Here is a 27,570-nt window from a genome sequence, read left to right on the forward strand (position 1 = left end):
TTTGATGTCATCTTTTATTAATATATAAAGTGTCAGTAACCTTGAAGGATTAATGTATTGAGAGCTTATATTGTAATATGAAGGTAATCATTGTTTTAAGCATCTTTACTCCTAAACGACAGTTAAGAAGCACCAACAAACATGACATACTCTAGTTTCCAGATCAGAGATGACGCTAAGAAGCATACTTAAATATTGATCTCTTTTGCCAGCAAATAAAAGTAAGGCAATTTAAGAATATAAAAAAAGAACATCTTTAAAAATAGAAAGGCATCTTTAAAGTCACATCTTATTGATGAAATTCATATAATTCCTACAAAAAATACGCACAGGCTATTTCATCCAGGAAATTCAGTCATAACAGTAGCACAACTTCTTTAGTACATATGTTTACATCCTGACGTCTTTAGAACAATCTATTCATAAAGTAGTGTAAATGACAACAAGGAAATAACTAAAATCTCATTCTCGAAGTTCCAGCTTCCCGTATCTGACCCTCCACCTCCAGCGCTGACACCTGTCAGGAGCAGGAACGCAGCGCAGCCACAGACAGGACTCTCTGATCTCCTGTTCAAAGGACACCGTCTTCCTGTCCAGGGTCTCCAGTGTGAAGGCTTTCCCTGAGATCTGGTAATGATAGATGAGATCACTCATGTGGATTTCAGTAGGGTGGGTATCAAACTTCAACTGTCAACTTGCCCATCATTTAATGGTTTCAGCCAACATTTAACATCTGAAGACTTTTGCTTTTTTGAAGTTTGTTCAATTATAATGTTAATATAACTACAATTTTGAGGTTCTTATGCTCTGAGTACCCTATATTTCAATGGTTAATATTGTCCTTTTTTACTCCAATTTCTATGACTGCTGTAGTTACTTATTCAGATTTTCTGTTTAGTCATTTTAGTTTATAATGAAGTCCCCAATAACATTACACAAATGTCACAGGAAACCTGGCCAGTTTCCATGGAATCCATCCAAAGAGGAAATATTATGCTCAGTTTCACGTTCATATTTGTATTTTGTTCCTCTGCTGTGACGTGTTTACAAGCTTTAATGTTTATTTTGCCTGTGCTGCAGCACATCTTTTCACCCTCTGTCTCAAACCAGAGCACAGTCTTCTCTGATTGGTTAGCTGGCTGGCTCTGTGGTGATTGTTCACTCGGAAAACCGTGATTTTATCCTTTGCAGACCATTTACATGCACAAAAACCTATATAACACACTACAGGAAATGGAAGACCCCACAAAGTATAATAGGGCCCCTTTAAAACACTATATCTTACCTGATCGCTTATTCCTATAGCAACATGTCCCACTTTGACCTGCCGACGCTCACGGATCCGCAGACACTCGCCCTGGACGTTCTCAATCCAGATGTCAACACCTGGAGCGTCAGAGAAGAGAATATCAATGAAAAAAAAATGAAAAAATCAACCAGCATTAAAGTTATTACAAACCATCTTACCCTCGAAGCAGCAGGAGGAGGGCTGATTGTCTGAGGCCAACCACTCCAAATGTCCGTCTGTCTGACTGTTGCAGGAGGAAAAGACTCCAGAGCTCAGATCATCAGACGAATGGTCAGAGTCCTTAATACAAAGGGAACTTTTTTTTACAACAGCAATCATACATGAACATACACATCTGTGTGCTTTCAACCAAAGACACACACCTTCTCTGAGGCATCCATCGGTGATGTGTCCGAGCAGCTGAAACAGGAAGGTGGGTCATCTCGAGGTTCAGGGGATGGGGTCTGGATTGTTGTGCCGATAGCTACATCTAGTCATAGATAACATATCAGCAGTTTCTGTTAACAGCTTGACTTCCTTCGAACTAAAGGACAACAGCAGTGTTTTGTTCTCAGATTCAAGTGCTTTAACAAGAAATCAGGATATTAAATATTGCCTTAATTAACTCTCAGAATGTCTGGCTCAGTAACTCAAGGTGTGTGTTTGCAAGAAGCATTTTCAGAAAATAATTTGGATGGACACCTTCTGTGTAACTCCTTACAAAATAAACTCAATTTAAATGAGCTTTTACACCTGATGTAACTTAAATAATGGCTTGATAGTTTGGACTGGAGTAACAAATACAACAACAAAATACTCATTCAGCATTAATATGGCATTTGACTAATGTATTGCAAAAGTACTTCGCATTGGACTAATCTGCAGGCTTAAAAAAAGGAAAGAAAACTTTTAAAAAGGGCTAAACCAGAGATATCATTCTTTTGTACAAGCATAATTTTTCCTTGTGTAAACCTTGTGCCTGCATTACACACAATGCAATTTCATCACGCTAGGAGCAGCTAATGTAGCCTGGAGCAGGTATGAGCAGCAGGCAATACAGACCTGAGCATGCTAATAGCACACCTCCAGATTTTTTACATTTGCAAACTTGTCAGACCCCACAAACGACTCATGTGACATCCCTTGAGATAATTTTCTAATGTTTCACACAGCTCTCTCTGGTGCAACTGAGTCTTTTTCAACATTTGATTTATTGCAACAGCTTTTCTGATGATTCAAGTTGGTAGACTTCCTCTTTAAGACAGCCTGGGAAAAAAAACTCTGTGTTCCTTTAAATATGCAACAGAGAGGAAAATCTCTGTAATCACTGTGAGATGCAGAATTCTAACAAAAATGCAGAGTGTATTACTACCCCTCTTAGGCTGTCCTCATGACACAGAGTTTTTCTGACTCACCGTCTCGGAGGTATTCCAGCTCTGGCTCTGATCCCCATGAATTGTCATTTGTCTGTTGGCCTTTTTGCAGCAAAGGGAAAATGCCCCGAAGAGCACGGCGATACTCTGACTTGGAAGATTCCCACTCTTCTTCGTCCTCGTCCTCATCCTTCTCCTCCTCTTCATCTCCTTCCTCTTCCCAATCCCCCTCATAGTCCCTGTCACTTCTCAGCCACTTCTCCTGAACATATTCCTCCTCTGCCATGTATATATCGACCTCTGAGTCAGAAAAGCTGTCCCAGTCTCCTACATCTGTGGTGTAATCATCTTCAAGTGATTTTGGCCGGGATTCCCACTGCCTAATTAAGGAATATGTCTCCGCTTCAGAGTCTTGATCTGAGACACCATCTCTCCAGTCATTGCTGTCCTCATCCACTGCTGTAGTCCTCCAGGGGCTCACCCAGTACATGGTACCTGATGCTTTAGTTGGGTTGACATCAGGTGACAAAGAACAGGGGGTGTCTTCATTCTGGCTCTTGCTATGATGAAGCTTCTCACAGGCAATTTTGACAGACCAGGGACTCAAACCCCCAACTGTTGAACACATTCAGAGTGATCAGTGACACAGATCCTTTCACAACAATAATAAGGTACTGAAGATGATCAAATTTGAGGGTTGACACATTGTTTTCCTATTTAATAAATACAATTATCTGTGTTTTTCTGACAATCCCATCAACAACACTATGTCTGAGGTGCCTCAAGGCTCCATCCTGGGTCCTATTTAATTTCCCTATACTTGCTCCCTCCTGAGGATATTATTCCCTGCCATGGGTTCTCCTTTCATTTTAATGCTGACGACGCGCGGCTATACTTGTTTAACAAATCATTCAGACTTGTATATGTTTATATGCAGTATATTTCTGACCGTGTTTAAAAGATTCTAAATTTAGCAATATTTTAATCACCATGTTACTATGCTTGTGCAGTCCGTCTTTTCACTTTGTTTATGTTAAAACATCTTCCATGCATTTATTTTGTATGTGCTTTTATTAATGCCCTTTTTACCTTTACTTATATAATTTACCACTAAGGTTTAAAGCATAGAGTGGTGCAGGGATGACGTATTTTTGTAGGCCGACCCGGAAATAAACTGCGCATGGGTTCCCTCGACAAAAAAGCAATGGGATTTCTCCATAGGATTTTGGAAAATAGCTCAAAATAAGGTCTGTGGAAAATGAACCTGTTTGATAAATGCACGTTTTGTTCAGCCGAATAATCTCCACATGTCTACCCTACTTTTATAATTTTCGAATCATAAATCTAATCTAAAGTTATGCTATAAATGAACTAGAGCCGAGTACAGCAGGGTCGCACGACTTCAACGTGGAATTTTCGATATTCAAAAATACAGATTCAAAATTGTACAAGTTGAAGCGTTTGTTTTAACAGTTTGCAAGAGCGCAGGCAGGCCCGCCCCTCCCTACACGCAGATCACGCAGACTGCGTGGGGCCTCGTGGAGGGGACCTCATCTTGCCGAGGGTGCCTCATCTTGTGGAGGGAGCCTCATCCAAAGCGCGTGCTCCACTAGCCCCAACTTTATGCGCTTATGCAGCGCAATTACTGTAAGCGCACCACAGTTTCGCCGCTGCGAGGCTTCAGCGCGTGCTCCACTAGCCCCTCGTCGACGACGCTCGCGACAGAGGGCCTCATCACATAACTTTGCGTGGGGCCACAAGTTGGCCAGGGGCGGCCCTGAGCGCAGGTACTTGCTTTCAAGCAGAACAGGGGCAAACAAACTCAGCGGGAGTGTTTACGTGTTCGGCGTTATGACGTACAACGTCCTCGACAACTTATGTAGTCCTATTCAGCCACTTGTTAACAACTATCGTTTTCCAGACACGTAAACTCTTCAGAAATCACCAGTGGAGTCACTGCTGATGTATTTAATGTCGTAGAACAAAACGTGATCCGTCTCTTAAATTTGTGTCAACCACAGACCTTATTTCGAGCTATTTTCCAAAATCCTATGGAGAAATCCCATTGATTCTGAGACGACGGTACCCCCGTATTGGTAAAATGCTAACTGTATTTTTGTTTTTTTTATTGTTGCCATGTTTGGTTTACACTAAACTGTTTCGTAAACGGTTTTCTGATCTAGTTTTATGTTTTTGATTCCTTTGTATTGCTTGATATTGTTTTGATAATGTAGAGCACTTAATCTTTAATTAAAAAATCTGTTCTATAGACAATGTTTCATTATATAAAATATAACAATGATTCTGGAATATGTATCACATTGACCTGCTCTAAGGGCCTTGGTGGTTTTCCTCCGGAGTTCTTTGGCAGATGTTCGTCTGTCGGATTCTTTCTGGAGTCCAGCCCTGAACACTTTGGCCGTGAAGTTGTTGCAGTTGGACGGCACCTCCCATAGAGGCGGTGGCTCATTGACAATCTGACAAAAACACAACAGGAAATCTTCATGCATGTCTTTTAGCTTGAGAATGTAAACCTCACCCTTTCTAATTAATACAAAATGAGACTCTCACCTGCAGACACAGAGGATGGGAGTAGTAACGTATCCAAGGGTGGCATCCATTGAGCATGTGCAGCAGCATACAACAACTGCTCCATACGTCGGCCTTGGCACACAGTTGATCCCCTCGTGCCACCTCTGGGGCCATGTGGGTCTCTGTGCCGGGGAAGGCCGCTCCTACATCCACAAACAACAAATTCATTTTTATCTCTCCATATTTTTAACTCTGAATGACCTCGTCTTCAGGATTGTGCTGCTGTTGTTGACACATTTTGGCCTACTTCTTTCTGAGGCTGTAGGCAGACAGCTTTATTTAATGTTATGTTTTTCTTTCTGTGTTTATAATTTATATGGAAGCCCTGAGAGGCAAGTGAGAAAAAAAAACAATTTTGGTGATCGAAGTCTGATCTACAGTAAATTGATCTAAACAGAAAAAAAGGGTATTGACTGAATAACCTTTTAAGGTTCATTTTTCTTTTTAAATTACTTTCTTAATTTCCTTTATTGTTTTTTACATTATTCAGAAAAAATTGTAAGCATTTGTAAGCACTGGCAGCGAAACAGATTATTGTTCAATACACTCAGCTATGTTGGTGCTACAGCCAGCCTAACTCGGTCTAGTATGAACACAAGCTTATGGGGTAGATTAACAACCTAAAGGGAAATGTTGCTGGATAACTAACATTAACATGGGCCTGTTTGATAACTTTGTGACTTTATACTTGCAGACTTTAAATTATGAAATAATTATTAATCTTTAACTTTCTGTTATTTTCGTGGACTTGCTAAAGAACATAACACAACACACCAGTCAGACTGACCTTTAGGTGTAAATACAGGAAGCAAACATAATGTTGTTCATGGATTAACAGCCATTTGAATAACAGCCGCTTATTTCTTTCAGTCAAAAAGTGAATTTTTATCAATTGTAATTGTTAAAGTAAACTTCATCCCTAATCTATCCAAGTGTAATTTGTTCAACCAAATGCAATAACGTGGTCATGATAAGGTGCATGATATGGTTTTTATAATGTACAATTTGCCACAATGTATGCTGACTTTTTAGACCTTACTCACCCCTGAATGTGTTGGTGCTCCATCCATTGTCATCCAAAGTCTCTGAGAGACCAAAGTCACAGAGGAATGTGTCCCTGCAGTCTGCAGACAGCAGCACATTGTCAACTGAAATAAAATCAACACACAGGATTTAGTGTGACAGCTTGCTTTCATTTGGTGCTCATAAATAAACAGATGAATGAGAAATCAGGAGTGATGGGTTCACGGGGGTCAAAGCTGTGATGAGCAGGTTGGGAACATATGTTTTCGGTTACTATTACTAATTGCCTTGTTATCAGTGACCTAAGTGTCACATCATTAAAGTGCTTAAATCTGATCACTTTATGTTTTTTAATACATCGAGTCTTGGTGAAAGGCTGGATCGACCTAAAGGCTGAGTGTACTTCCAATTTAAGGCCTTTTATTCAGGCTAATTGTATTTGAATTATATGAAATCCTTTGGTTTAACTTTAAAATGTTTGCAACTAAGTACACAATATAACTAACATGTCAAATAATATACTTGATTTATATATTTACATCCTACCTATAATAATAAGTTTAATTCTTTAGCTCTGAATATAAAACGTCCTATTTTCCATTTGTATTTGAGTAAATAATTGTTTTGACAGCCACAACAACAAAGAAAAATGTAACATATCTTGCAGGGAGCAGAGAAGAACAACTTTAGTTGTTAGTTTCATGCAAGTTACAACATTAACATTTTTGAAAGTAGCATTCTACTGCATGCAAACAATATTCTCTGTCAGTGAAGTAAAGTTAAGTGCAGTAAGTTCAATTATGCAGCATTACTTTACACAATGACATCGAAAGGCAAAACAGTCATGTTAGTAACTCAAGTCAGTGTGACGGCTGTGACTGAATGCTGTCTGTGAGTGCTTTATAGTCCGGCCCATAGCTAAAGAAAGCCAGTGTGAGGGAGGCGGCTCGGTGAATGTGGTAATGTGATCGTCCGGTTAGTGACGACCACTGAGGACCAACAATGGAAGTACACGTCACGTCAAATGTACTACAGTTTACAACAATGTGTCTGCATGTGCATTTTTTTTTTATTAACAACACTGAACAAAAATATAAATGCAACACTTTTGTTTTTGCTCCCATTTTTCATGAGATGAACTCAAAGATCTAAAACATTATCTATATACACAAAATAACCATTTCTCTCAAATATTGTTCGCAAATCTGAAAAAATCTGTGATATATATAAGAGATAATCCATCCCACCTCACAGGTGTGGCATATCAAGATGCTGATTAGACAGCATGATTATTGCACAGGTGTGCCTTAGGCTGGCCACAATAAAAGGCCACTCTGAAACGTGCAGTTTTGCTTTATTGGGGGGGTCTGGGAGGGTCCGAAAACCAGTCAGTATCTGGTGTGACCACCATTTGCCTCACGCAGTGCAACACATCTCCTTCGCATAGAGTTGATCAGGTTGTTGATTGTGGCCTGTGGAATGTTGGTCCACTCCTCTTCAATGGCTGTGCGAAGTTGCTGGATATTGGCAGGAACTGGAACACGCTGTCATATACGCCGATCCAGAGCATCCCACACATGCTCAATGGGTGACATGTCCGGTGAGTATGCTGGCCATGCAAGAACTGGGATGTTTTCAGCCTCCAGGAATTGTGTACAGATCCTTGCAACATGGGGCCGTGCATTATCATGCTGCAACATGAGGTGATGGTCGTGGATGAATGGCACAACAATGGGCCTCAGGATCTCGTCACGGTATCTCTGTGCATTCACAATGCCATCAATAAAATGCACCTGTGTTCGTCGTCCATAACATACGCCTGCCCATACCATAACCCCACCACCACCATGGGCCACTCGATTCACAACATTGACATCAGAAAACCGCTCACCCACACGACGCCACACACGCTGTCTGCCATCTGCCCTGAACAGTGAAAACCGGGATTCATCCGTGAAGAGAACACCTCTCCAACGTGCCAGACGCCATCGAATGTGAGCATTTGCCCACTCAAGTCAGTTACGACGACGAACCGGAGTCAGGTCGAGACCCCGATGAGGACGACGAGCATGCAGATGAGCTTCCCTGAGACGGTTTCTGACAATTTGTGCAGAGATTCTTTGGTTATGCAAACCGATTGTTGCAGCAGATGTCCGAGTGGCTGGTCTCAGACGATCTTGGAGATGAACATGCTGGATGTGGAGGTGTGGTTACACGTGGTCTGCGGTTGTGAGGCCGGTTGGATGTACTGCCAAATTCTCTGAAACGCCTTTGGAGACGGCTTATGGTAGAGAAATGAACATTCAATTCACGGGCAACAGCTCCGGTGGACATTCCTGCTGTCAGCATGCCAATTGCACGCTCCCTCAAAACTTGCGACATCTGTGGCATTGTGCTGCGTGATGAAACTGAACATTTCAGAGTGGCCTTTTATTGTGGCCAGCCTAAGGCACACCTGTGCAATAATCATGCTGTCTAATCAGCATCTTGATATGCCACACCTGTGAGGTGGGATGGATTATCTCGGCAAAGGAGAAGTGCTCACTATCACAGATTTTTTCTGATTTGTGAACAATATTTGAGAGAAATGGTTATTTTGTGTATATAGAAAATGTTTTAGATCTTTGAGTTCATCTCATGAAAAATGGGAGCAAAAACAAAAGTGTTGCATTTATATTTTTGTTCAGTGTAATTAATCATGTATAATTCATACTATCTACATTGGGTTCCACCCCAATCATGGTCTGGAGCTAGCGTAAAGTCATATTTTAAATAATAAAGCACATTATATTGCTACTCCAATTGAAGATCTTATATGTTGAGAACTGTTGTTGGTTGCAGTGAACGCAAAGGGGCCTCATTCTGAGTGAGCCCCCTCCTCTTCAATCCTCTCAGTGAGGATTACTGAGGGCTTAGGTGTCAGTTGAGGATTAGGTACCAACACTGGGGATGCCACCTGACTGTAGAACCAGCAGCTACAGGCTTACTGGGCTCCCCCCATCCCTGTAAGAACTGCTGATAATGCCACATCTACTATCATGGCTATTTCAAGCTAACGCTAAATGCAAAAGGAACCATCAAAATAATGTAAAAAGTGATGGAAGATCAGATCCTTTAAAAGTAAATGTAAAGGTAAAAGCAAAAGTACACAAAACAAAAGTTGAGTATCAATTCATCAATTCTTTTTATTTTGTTGTATTTAAATTGTCATATACTCTAATGTTTGTATTATATAATCAACCAGTGTTTCTGAAATGGGGATAATAGAACCCCAAGGTGTATTAGTTTTTAATATCGTAGTTTGTAAAGTCACATAGAAATAAATGTAATGGTATAACATCATACTAAACACATTTTTACCACTAAGGGTCAGCTAAATAATATGTACACAACACTGACATATTTTTACCAAACAAAATGTTTATGTGAGCAAACAGTTGCTCGCACAGTAGACATGGAACACCGGTGTCATTCATTTGGAGTCATGTTTCTGGTAACCAAATATGTGTCTCTTTAGCTGCTTATGTTCCTCTTGTTCACCAGCGAGTTTCTAATTGAGTCCGTCTGCTTTGTTAATGAGTTTTTCTTTTCAAATAAAAGCTGCTTTAAACCAATCACTAGTAATCGTTGGCCTTAAATCACAAACAAAATGGTAATATTCCCCTAACAGTTGAGAAGATTTGAAGAGTCTTGAATTGTTTTCTGTGTGTTCGTCACTATGAGTGTCGCCTTTCACATTAAACATTTAATCCATTGCTCATATTAGAATATTGATGAGTGCAGCTTAAAGCAGAGGAATTAAGTTACCTTCCACCACTGTCAACTTATAGCACGAGCATGAACAGTCGTGCAAGAAGTGTTCAGTATATAAAAGTAAAGTTTAATAAAGTACTAAAAAGTAGCAAAATCAAATGAAAGTATTACAAAAATAGTATTCTTTATATCAGTTAGTGTTATATCATTATATCAATGGACAGTTGTTCCATTGTTCTTCCACGACGTTGTTCAAATATATACTGTATTCATTCAATACATTTAAATGTGCACATTGCTTTATTGCTCGAAGAACAGGAGATTAATTTAATTTTCTTATATTCTTTTGGTAGTACTATATCTTTTGTTTGTAAAATATGAATCTAAGGACTGTCTAAAGAAGACTATTAAATGCAATGGAGTAGTTTAAAGTAGCATATCATGAAAATACTCAAGTAAAAAGACCTAATACTTGCAATTAAGTACAGTGCTTGACAGTGACGTTTTCTCCCGGAGGCCAAGGGAAGCCAGGCTTCCCCTGTTTTTTCGGATTGTAGTTAGTTTTAATTTAAATAAATAAATAAAAACACTTTGTTTTGTTTCGATAATTCTCCTTTGCTGTGTGTTGCTGCCGGCCTGTCTCTCCCCCATTCTCATTGAGTATTTTACAAAGAGTGAAACAAACAGCGCCCCTCTAGATGTTATGGTGAAACAGTAGATTGCACTCACTGTTGCGAGAGGAGGCCAGCCGAATCTGGCTTCCCTTGGTGAAAAAAAATTGAGGGATTGACCAATCAGATGAGGCTCACGTGATGCCCCTGCCAACCTGTGATTGGTCAGGGCCATGCCAAGGGAAGCCAGAGGCGGCTGGCTTCCCTTGCCTCACAATCCAATCAAATCGCATCAATTTAGTGTTGCAGTGACTCGTCCTAAAATCCGGAAGTAAGCTGCTCTCGGTTTCCCTCGACAAAAAAGCAATGGGATTTCTCCATAGGATTTAGGAAAATAGCTCGAAATAAGGTCAGTGGAAAACGAACCTGTTAGATAAATGCAAGTTTTGTTCAGTCGGATAATATCTACATGTCCACCCTACTTTTATAATTTTCTAATCATAAATCTAATCGATAGAAGATAGATAGCGTCACTGCATCACTCTCACCGCCGTTAGAAAGTAGCAAGCAACTGAAGCAAGTGCAATTATGGAGGGTGGAGATTTGGAGTATTTCATCAAAAATAATTGTACTAAACTTCCGCTACAGCAGCAACAACAAATACAATCTGATGACAGGCCAATGCCCAAACTGGAGCTGTGTACAGCGAGGAAAAAAGGAGCGAATCGGACGTAAAACGTTAAAGGTCTCCTGATTTAGTTTGTGAATGAATGCTTATTAGAGTTTCGGCTGGAGAGTGCGTGCGGACCTGTCGGTTAGATAACAGGCGTGTGTAAGTCCTGCATCTGATACAAATGTGTGTAAAATGATACCAGGTGCTGTAATCACTCATATGGTTACGTTATTACATTGACCACTACACCCCCGACCCAAAAGAAAGGACGTATTATTGGCTTCCTCAAAAATTTTTCCCACGCCACGCTACTGGTGCTTGAGTAATTGTGGTGCATTTCCATACACATACATTGCCTGGAGTTACATGTCCGATTACTGTAAACACTGTGGCTCCAACAAGACTATCATGTTGTCTGACACCCAGTGGCGGTTCTACGGGGTGGCACAGGGTTTACAGTTGGCAGCTTTGTTTTGAAAGAAAAGTTGTGGCTCATCGGACATTTCTGAGAGAAAATCTCTAATGTCCGAGTGCAAGTGAATGCAGCACAAGACACGAGCCTTGTAACCCCTCCCCCGGCGCGAGCGTGGAAATATGATTGGCGGTGATTTCATTTCAACAGGGGGACAGCGCAAAATCCAAGTAGACTGAAGGAATGAGGTATTTGCGGTCTACAATGGCAGAGAAGAGCCTGTCAAGTTTGGCTGTACTCAGCATTGAATCAAAACGCACCATAGCTTTAAATCTTAATAGAGTGGCGAAGTCCCTCCCCTTCCGGGGGAGCTCCATGGGACCTTATTTCGGAAAAATTATGTATTGAAGTCAATGGAGAGAGAAAGATGGTGGGGTACAGTGCAGGGGTACAGTGCTATTTTTTATAAGTGGGGGGTGGACCGAACATCCTTTAGGGGGGCCCGGGAAGATTTTTTTTTAAATATTGAAGTTGAAAGCATCAATCTGGTGCACTTTGAGAGCAACATTAACCCTACCTTAATAACACCTTAAAGCGGACAAAAGGCACTGGAGAACACTCATTAACACCCTTTAATGAAGCAAACTAATGCCTTAACTCACTCAAATAGTCGTTTACTTATTAAGGTGAAATGAATGTGCGTAGAGTTTTAAAGGATGCGGGTAGTCTCACCTTGATTCTGGCGCATTGCTTGTCGTTTTATAGATCTATTCTCATCCACCATCTTTGTTTGTGACGTAAAGAGTGTAAGATTCACGTTTCTGAATCAGACACTCTGAGTGGATGCAGTCACAGCCAATCGGAGTCTGATTCAGAGGGTTGCCTGTCAGTTCTGTTGTTATGTGTACTGAAACGAGAGCCGGTATAATTCCACTCGCGAAAACAAAATAAAAATTGGAATACGTTATTTTAGTGTCTTAAAAGTAGACTGAGGTATGAAGGGTTAACGTTACATCTTAGGATAATTTGTTGTCATTTATTTCTGTATACATACTAACATATAAGGGTATACTTAGTGTGGTTACTCCATGTTTACTAGCTATAACATTAACGTTACATCACTCTTTTTCACTTCTTACTCAGTCAGCCAGAGTGCAGATATCACCATTAGATTAACAAACCTGAAACATCATCCATTTCTTGACTGCTGGTGATGACATTGTTGTCAGCTGCTGATACTGCTGCTGCTGCAGCTGCTGCTGCTGCAGCTTGTGGCACCTGCTTCGATGACAATAACTTTCTAATATCCATAACTGTATAGGCTAGGGCTGTGCGATTATGGCAAAAATCATAATCACGATTATTTGGGTCAATAATTGATATCACGATTATTTTGACGATTATTCATTGACCATTTATTGAACTTTAAAACAAATAATATTTTACCAATAAACAAGATCAACACATATGTTGGAGCGCACTTCCAAAACCATACTAAACATATATTAATATGATAAATAAAAATAAATTAGACCAAAATAAATTAAATCAAATATGATGCAGTGCACTGTCACAACCTACTGAAAACTCCTTAACATATAGCCAACATTTTGGTAAAACATATTCAACATATTCCACTCAGTTAAACGTTGAAGGCTGGCCAACCGTCATGGTCCAGAAGTAACAGGAAATAAATGTTGAACTACAATTTAAGACCAAATAAAAATGTTTAGGCCACCATGGCAAATGCTGGTAGGGCTGCTCATGTCATCTCTTAAAGATTTTTTGCAAGAAACACCAGCCTGTTTACATGGTCTGGTTTCAGAGATGCGCGCAGGCAGGTGACAATATTGCCACCTGTACTGAAGACCCTCAGCCACGCTCCGACACATGGGGTGACGCCGGCCAATCACAAAGCTTTGATGCGTTCAAGTGCATTATTCTGGCACAGGAAGATTATGTTACAGGACATTAACGATAAAACAGAATATTGTTGTTCTATTTTTAGACACATCTCGCGATCGACTGGTTGAGCACCCCTCGGCTAGACCATAGGTCTGTTGTGGTAGCAAAGTAGTCAGCTGAAGCCACATCTCTCTCAACTTCCCCACATTTGTCATATAGTGCAGGCAGCGCAGACCTGCTGAAATAATACCGAGACGGCATCGCGTAACGCTTGTCCAACGTGTTGACAAGTTGCTTGAAGCCCTGGTTGCTAACAGTGCTAACTGGGCACATATCTTTAGCGATGTGAAATGTAATGGCAAAGTACTTGCAAATAGTGGAAATAGTTTTACCCTTCTTTTTAACGAGTTGCTGCTCTTGTTCTGACATCTTCGCTCGCGCTGAACACTCACAACACATGTCACTCCTACGTGGCCGAGTGGGCTTTTAGGGAGGGGCGAATGCGCACCCAGCAAAATAATCGTATTTTGTCAATTATGCTGTTTTCATAATCGTCGCAAGCCATAATTGTAATCGCGATTAAAATACGATTAATTGCACAGCCCTAGTATAGGCTATTAGCTTAAAACTCGTCAGGCACTAGGAAGGATCACTTCTTCTTCAGGGCAGGCTACGCAGTACGCAGGCTTATGTCCCACAGTGGCTGCCTCTCTGGTGGACTCCGGTACTGCACATTACTCCCGAGACGTTTTAAAAATATATATATTTTTTTTTTTACATTTTTTTTTTTTAAGTGAAACATCCGGGGCTTTTCAGAAAACATCCGGGGCTTGAGCCCAAGTAGCCACCCCTTAGCGCCGCCACTGCATGCAAAGCTGCCTGCCTGCCTTCCTTTGATTCTCTCTGAACTGCCTGATCTTTTTAATGTTTAATGTTAACCATTTGTGCAGATAGCATGAAGTAGAACAGATCGCCGGTGCTAATGTAGCGTATAGAATGATCACACCGGTGTGGCAGTACTCTTCAAAGGGTTCACGAAATTTGACTACTACTACTCTTACTATTTAATATTTTGGGTTACTTGATGTTACTTCATGTCAAGGCTAATAAAAATGACAAGGCTAAGACTGTAATGCTAACTAACGTGCTTGCTACTAGCCAGGTAGCTAACTTGATCCAGCCAGCCACTCCTGGTTCTTTCATCAGACGGGAAGCGAAAGAACGAGCAAGACCCATTGCTGGTATGATTACAGCCTGGTACTAAGCACACAGGCATCTTGTTAAAGTTATCTTATCTTAGCTATCGCTTATATTTAGCGGAGGAAAACAATTGTGACATCAGTTCTGACATCACTTACGCGACTGGGATTTGTAATCTTTCTAGTTGCGTATTTTTCATAGTCTTATATTTCAACAGTTATACGACAAACTGTGACTTTTTTGACATGGAAATGATTTGTTTAAGATTGACAAACATCATATGTGTAATTCGTGGCACAATTTAAACGGGATCGAAAGATACGTTTTCTCTCTCCATCAGAGGTTGCGCTAGACTTTTTCGCTGCCCGTCATTTTGACGGACAGGATCGTAAAACTTCCGTCAAAATCCAGAATTACCCGTCTGCCTTTACACCACGCTGACGAGGCAGTTCACATGCGCCGTGTTATGCATGGCTGCTGCACCTCGCGGGAGCGTGCACAGCGTAAAGCCAAAACAGACATTTCAATGATTTGTACGGCACAGTTAGGTTTGGAAACGGTATGATTTCCTTTTTGGAGGGCATGCATAACACCGGAGCCTCGCTGCGTGGAAACTTTGGCGCTGTTCCGAGATTGTTCTAATCTGTCAAAATGACGGACTACTTTCAGATTTGTCCGTCATTGTTAAAAAAAATCCGTCATAGATGGAAAATATTCGGTTAACGCGACCTCTGCTCTCCATTGACTTCTTCAATACATAATTTTTTCGAAATAAGGTCCCATGGACCGGAAGTAGATGGGCGTGACTTCGCCACTCTATAAGTTTGTGAGGCGTTTTGCTGATCAAGATGGTAATCGCCACATTCAGCTGTAATAGGCATGCCACCTTGATGCTCTGCTCACGGATGAGTCGATGAGAATAATAAACTGTTAAGATGATGACCTTACGTCTGTATAATATTTTTCTTCTTTGTGAAAAAAAAACAGTTTCAAGTCCTGAGAAAGTCAAATAAGACGGTGTGTACAACTTCACTGCCCAGCCAAAAAAAAGTAACCACTTTGATTTAACTAGGCCAGTAGGTAAGGACTTTCCACTGGATAATAACTGTAGCGATGTATATGTTTTAGCTGAATACACGTTTTTTAACCCTAATTGATGCAGTTAGTCACTTCTTTAACGTTTGTTCTCTCTGATGTAAAGTCAAGGTTGTAACTGTTTGCAATGAAGTTGTGGGGCGCTGAACTGTTCCTTTGATTCTTTTGATTTATGATAGTAATTACTTGTCTTTCAAATTTGAAGGAGGGTGAGCAAGCATCTTGAGGAACATTCATCATTAACTCCTCCAAAAAATATAGTTTATTTAATAATAACACTGAATATGTGAATAATAACAGTGATTGACAGCTGATAGGTATAATATGATTGTTAATATTATCATATTCAGACAAACATTGATGAGACAGTTAATTAATGTACTTATTGCAGCAGTCTGCATAGATTTGGTACCCCTGCTGGTCTAAGAGTGAGACAAACTAATTCAGTTATTGTTCAGTTAAAATTCATTAAATTATGTCTGCCACCTTATATATTTATATTTAAGGCTTTACTGATGTGCCACAATAATGTCACCTAATGTTATTGAGTTAAAATATCAATATTGTGGCTTTCCAAGTTAACATTGATTGCTATGACTGCGATTAAATCAGCATATACTTCTGCTAGGGGATGCCACCCCTGAAATTCTCCTGCCACACTCTTGCCACCCCAAGAATATTTCTCTAGATCCGCCCCTGCTGACACCTAAACATACCTTTGACGTCCAGGTGGAGGACCTTCCTGTGGTGCAGGTGCTCTAGTGCTCCTAGTGTCTGGTGAAGGTAGTGCAGGGACAAATCCTCAGGCAGGGAGTTCATCTCTTTGAGAAGCTGGGCCAAACATGCTGAAGAAACACATCATTTACTTACAGATAAACAGCAAAGTAATTATGTCATTTATTATAAGAGGACATATCATGCTAATTTTCAGCTTTATATTTGTATTTAGTGCCTTTACTGTGACATGTTTCCATGCTTTAATGTTCAAAAAGCTCTTTATTTTTCTCATACTGTCTGTGCTGCAGCACCTATTTTCACCCTCCGTCTGAAACCAGAGCCCAGTCTGCTTTGATTGGTTAGCTGGCTGGCTCTGTTGTGTTTGGTCAACCGTTTAGAGATTTGTCAAAAATGTCACATCACAATGTGTGCTAGCCAATAGAAGCGTGGGTGTTTCATAGTGATGTCATTATTTTACAGAAGTAAGAGTCTAATTGAGGCATTTCAGGCAGGGAGGGAGTGTGTGGGAGAGAAACTCCCTCTGGGGGGAACACCAGACCATTTACATGCACAAAACCTATAGAACACTACAGGAAAGGGAACCTCGAAAATAGCATAATAGGACCTCTTGAAGATATATATATTTTTTTACCTGGCTTCAAGTCCATGAAGAGGACGATGTTGGGCCCCTCCCTCACAGCCCCAAAGAGCTCCACCACACGAGGAGAGTTGAGAGCGCTCCACGTGCTCACCTCCTCCCCGCTGAAGTGACTCAGTGGAATCTGAGATCAGTGGATTACAATGTGCTGAATTACATTTCAAAAACCTTAAAATCCCTCAGTGCTGAGGAGAAGGACATTGTGGATGATGCATATATGAGTCACACACTTTCTTGGCTTACCCTCTTGGCAGCACATTGGAATCCGGTCCTTTTGTCCCGCACACAGAACACGTCTCCATACGAGCCGTTCTGGATGTGGTTGAGGACACAGTACTCCTCTCCCTCCCTGTACTGACAGCTGTCGGGCAGAAGTTGCTGAGGGATACACAAGTTCAAAAGGACAATAGGGCTGAGAAGTTAAAACCATCAGAAAGCCAGATGCAGTTGGGCCACACCCTAAACTGTGATGTCACTGCAGGTGTTTCCTGTCTCGATTAACGGACAAATACTTGCTCTAAAGTGCGTTTACAAAAGTACAATACAGAAAGCTTCAACCACAATTTGATCATTGCTACATCAAATACTCACTTTGTGTCACCTTGAATTCTTAAAGAAAAGTTTGTTTTTCTGGCATTTATCCAGTGAATGATGAATCAAAAATGGATTAAATAATACATTCATTGTAGTAATGCTGGCAATGTTAAAAGACAGTAGAACTTTATGAAAACATCCCTTTACAAACTCTCACACAATTCCTGCAGCATAATCTACAAAAAAAGGCTAATTTATCCAGTCTTACTCACTACTTTACAAACATGCATTTTCGCTAAAATCTTGCTTATCAAAAATAAACTTTTGCTTGTAAAGTCTTTCCACAGACAAGTAGCAAACTTGGGCAAGCGTGAGACTTTTTTATGAACAATTGTTTTAAATAGTATGGTATATCGAAAAATAAGTTAGCAGTTAGCCGACAACAAGCTAATTGCTACTTGTATTATACTGCAATTGTTATATAAGAGTTTGTTAAAGGGTCTTTTGATATAGTTTTCTGCCGCGATATACTTTAAATCATCCAAACTAATATCTGAATGAGATTCTTTGTTTACCATGGAGGCCAGCAAGAAAAGATTCATTCCTGCCTGTCTGTCTTCTGTTGATTTCTCTGACATCCAACGTTCTGTCTTTTAACCTCTTTCTCTCCCTTGATCCTTCTTAATAGCAACCCTCAATTTTGCTTAGCAGCGGTGTTTTATTGAGTATTAACAACCTCTGAAACGTCCAAATTGACCAATCAGAGCGAGTATTAAACTAAGCAGTGTACTAATTAAAGGTAACACATGGTGAGAAGTTGAGAAATGATTGGCAAAGTATTCCTTTGAATTATTAGATGTCTTACATGATGAAATATGAGTCCTTCATTGATAGGTGTGCTGGTCTTCCAGTCGTTCACAATCTGTTTTATCAAGTCTCTGAATAAAGGTGAAACAAAGAGCTTTGGCAGCAGTGTCACTCTGCCTCTGAGGTCGTCCAAAACGGTGTCACTCAAGTCATCAAAACCAAAGGCACACTGAGGTGTATTCACAGTGGAGCCTGAAACTCCCAGCAGGCGTTGCACTCCCTCTGTAGAGTCAGAGTCCCAATCAGCATGAGCAGAGTTAAAACCGGACACTTGCATCAGGTCAAAGGTCAAATTTGACATTTTGGCTTCTACTCCGAAACTGTCTATGCCATCCTCAGCAGGGCAGGATGAGTCTGACTCGAGAGTGTAAACTGATTCAGAATCTGCTTCCCCTTCAGTGCTGGAGGTGTCGTCTGTATCTGCTGATCTGTAGCACTCCTCTGATAGTGACACACACTCTGATCCATGGACACACACATCTGCACAGCCCTCAGAGTCTCCATGGCTGCAGTCAGTAAACTGCGGAGGCGGCGGTATGATCTCAGCGGATGATGACATCATCTCTCTGCTTGCCAATTTCAGCCAATCGATCTCCTGCACCCAGAGGCCCCGGATGATGGGCGGCTCTTCCCCGTCCTCCTGGCTCTGTCTCCTGGCTTTCCTCCGCGGTTTCCTCTGGAGGTGGTGCTGCGGGAGTTTGCCATCAAAGTCCTCGTCCTCCGAGTCCGTCAGCAGGGCAGTGTCTTTGCTGAGAAGTCTGCAATATAGAGAAAAACTGAGGTTTACAAACTGAAGCTGTGCAGGTTTCACTACGTGCTGAAATGAAGTCATTTTTAGACAACTTAGAGTTTGCATATACATTTTTTAAATGTCATTAGAGCTAATTCTCCCTATTATTTCAATGGCATAACACACAATTTATTTTGTTCCCAATTACTGGTCTGAATATAGTATGCAAAAGTAACAAAACATGTGATTTCCAGGGTTCATACAGATTCAGGTACAGATGTAGATTAGATTTAAGACTTTTTAAAAGCAAGAAAAAAGTGTGCAGTTATTCCAGTTCTTGAAACTGCATGATGTAAATGCGAGAGGCATTTGGATTAAAAACAAATTATGTTACTAATTATTTATCATTTTGCAAGTTTAAGAAAGAAAAAGGCAAACATTCCCATGTCCTAGCAATTGTAAGACTTTTAAAATATATATATTAATATAACATTTGAGGCCCTTATTTAGGTCAAAAATGCAATGCGTCTGAAGTCTTTTGATTTGCATATATGGAACCCTGACAAAATAAGAAAGGAAAGCCTGCTGCTTAAAATATTGAGTACTCGTTTTGTATTGTTTTAAAGTGACATTATATCTTTAAACCACCTCGATTTTCTATGTGTTTCCAGCCACAAGTTTCAGAGTCATGATGGAGTGTTTAGGATTTTTCCAACTCCTTTTCACACATGGTTTTGCTCTCGCAGCTGATTTGTTAATTTTGAGACATACTGATGGTAATGGGGACTGTATGTTGTGAGGTACCTGTGCTTTTTGAGCAGCTGAGCTCTGGTGTAAGGGCACTGTGTGTTGGAAGGGCTGAACTCCTGGAAGTCTTCTCCTGGGTCAGAGAAATGTTAATGTTATAAAAGCTGCCGGTTGAAATACATTCTGATAATTATTACAAAGAGGAAGAATGGATTTTAAAGCAAATAAAGTAGAGACGTGAGAAGACTGGTACTATGATGCATCGTTGTTGTCCCCCCCCCCCCCCCCCCCCATCAATCCCATGCAGCATTCATAGGTGCATATTGCAGGTCTTACTCTCTGCCTGTGCCACTATGGAGACACAGAGGTCCTCCTCTGCCCCCCCCGGCCCCTCCTCAGTGACCACGTGTTTGGCAGTGCCGTGCTGCATCACCCGGCTCAGATGGGGTGTCATGGCCTGGACCAGCGAGTCCTTCTCCTCCTCACAGCCCTGGCTGCTCTCCTCTTTGCCGAGAAAGGAGATTTCAGATCCTCCGCTCACGATGATGAACGACGTGTTGGAGTTCAACATCCGCGGAATGGCCATTTCTCTGTCGCTGTGCATCTACGCTGTGAGAACTGGAGAGAGGATGAACAAACACATCAGTATACATACAGACCCGGCGCCAGAACAAATCTAAAGGGAGGGCATATGATTTTCATGGGAGGGCACACAAAACCGTCATGTGCTGCGGGCCTGCGGCACAATATATATCAAACAGCAAGGCCAACGGCATTGCGTAAAGACGCACACTTATCGCAAATACATACACAAATAAAGGGCAACATAGAAACCACTTTTGAAACATTGTGTGCGTGGCAGCACACACACTGGTAAATCACGAGCAAGGCACACTGGTTAAGGATGGCAGCTTCCTCATCGTTGCACTCGGAGAGAAATAGTAGAGACGGAGACGATGAACTGTTTATCCCGCTTGGGCGTGGTTTATTTTCCTATGCACTGCAGGTGCATCCTTTCGCTCAGCCGAGCTAACTATTTTGACCAACTCTGCATCTTTGTACTGCAGCGTATACTCAAACAGCGATAGGAAGAGCCCACTGCCTGACTCGGACATGCTGTGGAGTGAATCGTGGTCACCTCTGAGAGAGAGTTGGTTGACAGCTAAAACAGCTATAATATCAACGACAGCTGACACGTAATAACGGCTCCGTGCCAGCTGATCTGCACCAAAGTACTCATTTCCTTATTTGTTTCCTCGCGTATCTGTCTCTCTCTCTCTCTCTCTCCACAAACTCTCACATGAAATGTGTTCTTTTGATGCGGCATGCCTTAGCAGTCCTTTATCAGTCTGTAATGCGTGTTTCCAGTCGCAAAAACCTTTGACAGTAAAAGCCGCATCAGATGAAGACATATTTACTTTAAACTGTCTACAGGGGAAACAAAAGGCTGCGTCTGCTTTTAACGAATATTCAAGCCATGGTCTGTTGTTGTACCATGCAGCGGCAAAAGTGCGCTTCTTTCCTGAAAACAATTTCCCTGGATAACGATCCAGTTTCACCTGGTTGGGTTTATTAACCCCAAGATCATCTGGGGCTGTTGGTCTTTGAGCGGTTGCTGGCCCAATAGTACCTATAGGTTACTTACGTAACCCCAGGCCTCAGAGTAACATGAAGTGAGATGTCTCACTATGGGATGCGCCTCATCTCGGAGCAAACAGAAGCATCAATCTCATTACGCCAATCCTGATTGGCTGGTGATCTTGACGTCAACGTCAGGGGAAATCACCCCCTATAAGTAGCTTGCGCCACGGCGCATGCGTCATTCAAAATAAGCACCTCTTCTCACTTCACCATAGCAAGGAGGGCCGTCTGGTGAGACATCTCACTTCATGTTACTCTGAGCCCAGGGGTTACGTAAGTAACCTATAGTTCTCATTCATAACACTCCGTTCGATGTCTCACTATGGGAAATTGTAGCTCCCGTATTGCCAGACGAGCTCATCTCGAAAATCACCAAACCGACCAGAACTTTAACAGGTAGGGCTCCGACTCAACCAGGTGCCCAGCACTGCTTGAGTCAAAACTGGGAGTAGAACGTCCAGACTGTTAAAAGGCGGACAAAAGTGAGCGGCGAGGACCAGCTCGCCGCTTGCACCAATGTCTTGGATGGGAGACATCCTGGACGGAGCCCAGGATGCAGCCAGACCCTGAGTCAAGAGAGCTCGCGAACCCGAAGGTGCCTGCGAGCTCTGTCTCGTACGGGCCCCACAGCAATTGCTTCCACAAATAGTGGGAGAGCCGTTGCTTAGTAACAGGCTTGGGGATAGCCAGGGATCAGGGATAGCCCAGGACACAGGGGGCTTGGTCATTATAACAAAGCACCCCCGATTATGGTACCACTCACGGGCCAGGCCCATAGAGCCAATCGCTCTGGGTGTGGGTGAAAGATCGCCCCCCCCCCCGCTTGGGACAGTATGTCCCTGCGTAGTGGGAGCTGCCATGGCTGCCCGCACAGCAGCTGATATATCTCCGCTAGCCAGTACATAGCTGGCCAGTGTGGAGCTATCAGAATAAGTGTGTGGCGTTGCTCTCTCACTCTGGCCAGAGTTGGAGGTATCAGAGCCAGGGGTGGAAACGCGTACAGAAGGCCCGGGGGCCATTCGTGCGCGAGTGCATCCACGCCTAACGGTGCATTCAGATCACGCATCGAAAAGAACAGCTGGCACTGAGCGTTGTTTTTCGAAGCGAACAGATCCACTGTGGCTCTGCCGTAACGCACCCACAGCTGGCTCACAATCCTTGGATGTAGAGTCCAGTCTGCATAAAGTGGTGCACCTCTGGACAACAGATCTGGCCCGAGGTTCATCACTCCCGGTACGTGCGTCGCTCTCAGAGAGAGGAGACGTCTACCGCTCCATAGGATAAGTTTGCGCGCCAGTGTGTGTAACTGGAGAGAACGCAAACCCCCTTGGCGGTTAATATACGATATTGTGGTCGTATTGTCTGTCCTCACAAGGACGTGATGTCCCCTGAGGAAAGGCAGAAAGCGTCTTAGGGTGAGAAACACCGCTAAAAGCTCCAGGTAATTTATGTGTGCCCGCTGGAGGTCTCTGCTCCAGAGACCCCTCACCGGGCGACCTTCATAAATACCTCCCCAACAGACATGCGTCCGTGGTGACCACTTTCCGTGAAAGGACAGCACCCATGGGCACACCCCGTACTAGAAAAGTTGGGTGCAGCCAGTGGCGCAGTGCCATTACGCATTTCACAGTAACCATCAACTAAACTACTTGATTTTAGTTTTAGGGCGGCCACCCAGCGCTGAAACTCCCTCATGTGTAAGCGTCCCAGTCGTACGACCAGGATGGCTGACGCCATGAGCCCCAGCAATCGCAAACATGTTCTGAAGAGAACATGTTTGCGCAGCTGGAAAAGAGCAAGACAAGCTCTGAAAGCTTTCACTCTTTCCGCTGACAAGCGAGCTGAAAAGGGCACCGAGTTCAGGCGTAAACCCAGGAAGAGTATAGTCTGCGCGGGGCACAACATGCTCTTCTCTGTGTTTATTATGAAACCCAGGTTGAGCAGGTGCAGAACGAGGACATTTGTCTGCGTAACAGTCTCCTGCTCCGACTGTGCGAGAAGCAGCCAGTCGTCCAGGTAGGTCGCCAGGCGAATGCCCTGTTGTCTCAACGGGGCATTCGCGGCTTCCGTACATCGTACAAACACCCTTGGACTGAGAGACAGACCAAAGGGGAGTACTCTGTATTCATAACAGATCCCCTGAAATGCGAATCTCAGATATTTCCTGTGTGGGTAATATACTGGGATGTGAAAATACGCATCTTTCAGGTCGACTGATGTAAATCAGTCATTTTGTCGCACGAGCCGCAGCAGAGATGTGTGAGTGAGCATTCTGAACTTATATCTTTTTAGATATTTGTTCAGAGCCCTCAAATCAAGTATTGGCCGAATTCCGTTCCCTCCCCGTTTGGGAACGAGGACGTACTTGGAATAAAAGCCGCCCTGACTCTGCTCGGCGGGTACAATAGATATAGCCATTTTTTCTAGGAGTGAGAGAATCTCTCTCTCCAGAATGAGGGCTGACTCTCCTCGGGCCTGCGAGCGCAGAATGCCCGAGATGCGTCGTGGCGCAAGCTACTTATAGGGGGTGAATTCCCTGACGCTGACGTCAAGATCACCAGCCAATCAGGATTGGCGTAATGAGATTGATGCTTCCGTTTGCTCCGCGATGAGGCGCATCCCATAGTGAGACATCGAACGGAGTGTTATGAATGAGAACTGTTGATGTGCTGCAATGTAGCGTCTGTAGTGGAGGCACCGGCACGGAGGAGGATGCTGGTGGGTGTGGTACAGGGTGTGGCAACGCAGGTGGTGATGGTAGGGGCACAAGGAGCTGTGCCTCGGAGGACAGCGTTGGTGGCGGCCGCCTTGATGAGTCAAGGCTTGGGCTCGCTAACTCAGCCCCGGGGTTTGCCGAGGTCAAGCTTGTGAAATTAAGGCGTGCTGCTGCAACGGCAGGTGCAGGGTCGCCAGCAGCTGCATCGGCTGCAGTTCTTTCATCGCTATTTCGTTTTAATAAATCCTTAGACCTTTTAAGCCAATTTCTGATGTCCATTTTGTCATTCAATCAGAAATGGGAGTCTACAGAATGCACAATAAACTAAACAAATCCAGAATAGGCGGCAGAGTGTGATGCTGTTATTGGTCTAAATGTGGACGAATCACAAATCACAACAGACACATGAATTTATTTGACGTAGCCTGCGATTTTTTTTGTTACTATCTGACATCACATACATCATAGCATAAAAGTTCACAGTTTATTTATAATTAAAAAAAAAAAAAATATTTCTTTTAAATGTTATAAATAATAAAAAAAGTGTTTATTGGGGAGGGCAGGAATGTCAAATGGGAGGGCCTGGCCCTCCCTGGCCCTCCCACGGCACCGGGCATGCATACATAATGCATTTGGAAATCACCTACAATCTGGGAACGTTAACATTTTGAATGATGACTATAGTCAAAGACAAATATCTTGCAGGACAAAAGCAAAGTGAGGGGTATGATTTTTTTCATTAATACTTTTTCCATCCCTTTCAATTAATTAAATAAAAAGCATGGAGTTAGCAAGCATTTTTCACTGTGCTACTTAAGTTTAAACTACTCTTTTAGCTGTATATATACAACAAAAAATACCTAAATAGAGCTAAATGCTAACAATAACCTGCTAACATACTCACTGACAATGCTAACATGCTGATGTTTACCATATTCAGAGTCCTGATTTCGCATGTTAGCATGCTAACATTTGCTAATTGGCACTAAACAAAGAGTAGGCCTACATCTAAGGCTGATGGAAATGTAGTGTTGTAGGTATTTGCTCATAATAGGAAGCCAAGAACAGTCATGCTGTTTTTTACGTTATCTTGAGATCCCATTTTTATTTACCTACTGATAACAAGGTTCTTTTTCTGGCGTAAACGGAAACAGAAAGACAACAGAAGGCTCGAACGTAGACCTGATATCAGCCTCCTGCGTCAGGAAGGATTAATAACGTACACTGTGCTCCACATAATGAATCCATTAACTTGTGATGCTGACAACTACAATAGCAAAAATTTCCATTATAATTCTCTTTCTAGGCTTTTCTAAGGCAATAGTCCTTAAAGAGCAGTGTTGTAGGTAGTGTTTGCATTTGTGCACTATACCTTGCACCGTGTGATTTGTTCATGTAATGCTGTGTGGCATGCACATTTCAGAGGACCCATCTCTCTACCTCTGATTTCTGCACAGAACTTTGTGCCAATTCATTCAGTAGATGTATTAGTTGGGATATTTCACTGGCTATTTAAAGTCAATAGGGTTCATCCTCAGGAGACCATGAATACCTCGCCAAATATTGAACTCGTGAACAAGGGTTGGACCTACCAAGAGTGGCGAAAAAACATACAATACCAGCTAGAAGCATCCACCTCCAATCATAGCAATATCAAGTACTTTTTTGTACACGTGTTTGTCATGGTCACTATGTAAAACTTAAGAACCAGCCTCACACCCTGAATACAGAATGTTTCCGCCCTGGTTGTCAGTAGATTGTACATGTTAATTGATAACATCAGATGCTTTTCCACACTAATGGAATGGCAGCAACAGCACATTTGTAATTGGCACTCATTTGAATGCGGTGGCATTTGCAGTGGCAAGGCGTGAATGAACAGACACCAGAAGTGATCCTGGCAAGGTGCGTATAAATAGCACGCAGAGATTTGGCACGCAGGAGGGCGGCCGCATGCCTTCCACTGCCGGGACAGCTGTCCAAGTCTCTCTTCCTCAAACACTCGCCATGTTGACAGCGAATACTGGAGGGGATCACAACACACACACACACACTGTACACACAGAGACAGTCCTGATGTCCTCAGACACAGAGCCTTGAGGGGGATGGAGATATTGTAGCCTTTACTCAACGTGTGTCTGTTTTGACCTACAGTTAAAACTACTCTAACATTTCACAAGTTCTAATTCCTATCATATGCACAATGATTGCACAGAAGCAGTTGTTAGCGATAATAGTCTGTAGTCTCTAATTCCCACCAAATATGCCAATTAAATATGTATGAATAAGAAAGAGATTATATAGTGTGAAAAAACTAAATGAAAACCTGAGCAGGTTGTTTAAAGAGCTACAAATAATAGAGGACAGGAATGATAAAAAGATCACGAGTTGTGGAAATTAGTAAAGGAACTATCATGAAATACACTAAGATGAGATAAAGATCAAATAATATAAAATAAAAATAAGCTTAAGGTGAGCATTTCTTTTTATCTGCAGAAGGTTCATTTGTAGTAGTTATGACAAGTGTATACAAATAAGAATTACCCCAACATTTGGATAAATAAATTGCATAGTAAAGTTACCTAAAACAGTGTTTTAAACTTATCGGTATTAAGTTAAACACAAGAGACTCATTCAATCTTCCATCACATGCTAAATCATTGATCCCATAACAATGGCAAACCCTTCCCATTGGTCACTGATAGCCACACTTCCTGTCTGCTACACAGCTTGCCTCCCTTTGCGACCTGAGAGTGAGAACTCCTCCGATAAAACAAAAGTCAGACTTGTTTAAAGTTTCCTTCCAGGTGCACATTACCTCAGTAAGTGTCGATCTGTGGCTCCACTTCCTGTCTCAGGTTCAGGTGAGATCCTGTCCAGAGAGAAGAAGAAGAAGAAGAAGACGAGTGTTTGCTGACTGTCTGACTCTCTGTTCGTCCTGTTTGGTAATGTCCAAGTGTAACCTACCGGCTCTTTGCCCCCGCAGCCTCTGCTGATTGGTCCACCATGTGTGTGAGTTACAAGCTCTTACACCT

The 27,570-nt window shown here is 42.2% G+C and overlaps 1 protein-coding gene across 1 annotated transcript; it reads right to left on the bottom strand.

Moving 5' to 3' along the window:
• On the bottom strand, positions 1–27,512 carry LOC117464499 (mitogen-activated protein kinase kinase kinase 14). Its single transcript, XM_034106955.1, has 15 exons — positions 27,354–27,512; positions 20,515–20,796; positions 20,236–20,311; positions 18,700–19,459; positions 17,544–17,678; positions 17,295–17,424; positions 16,642–16,770; positions 6,297–6,401; positions 5,233–5,396; positions 4,988–5,138; positions 2,704–3,276; positions 1,672–1,778; positions 1,468–1,588; positions 1,286–1,386; positions 1–627 (listed from the first exon to the last, which is right to left on the bottom strand). Exons 2-15 carry the CDS (start codon positions 20,780–20,782, stop codon positions 463–465), a joined length of 2,985 nt encoding a protein of 994 aa, XP_033962846.1. The 5' UTR covers positions 20,783–20,796; positions 27,354–27,512; the 3' UTR covers positions 1–462.
• Positions 27,513–27,570: the final 58 nt, after the last annotated feature.

This window comes from Pseudochaenichthys georgianus, chromosome 19, assembly GCF_902827115.2.
Source record: "Pseudochaenichthys georgianus chromosome 19, fPseGeo1.2, whole genome shotgun sequence".
Classification (NCBI taxonomy): Eukaryota; Metazoa; Chordata; class Actinopteri; order Perciformes; family Channichthyidae; genus Pseudochaenichthys; species Pseudochaenichthys georgianus.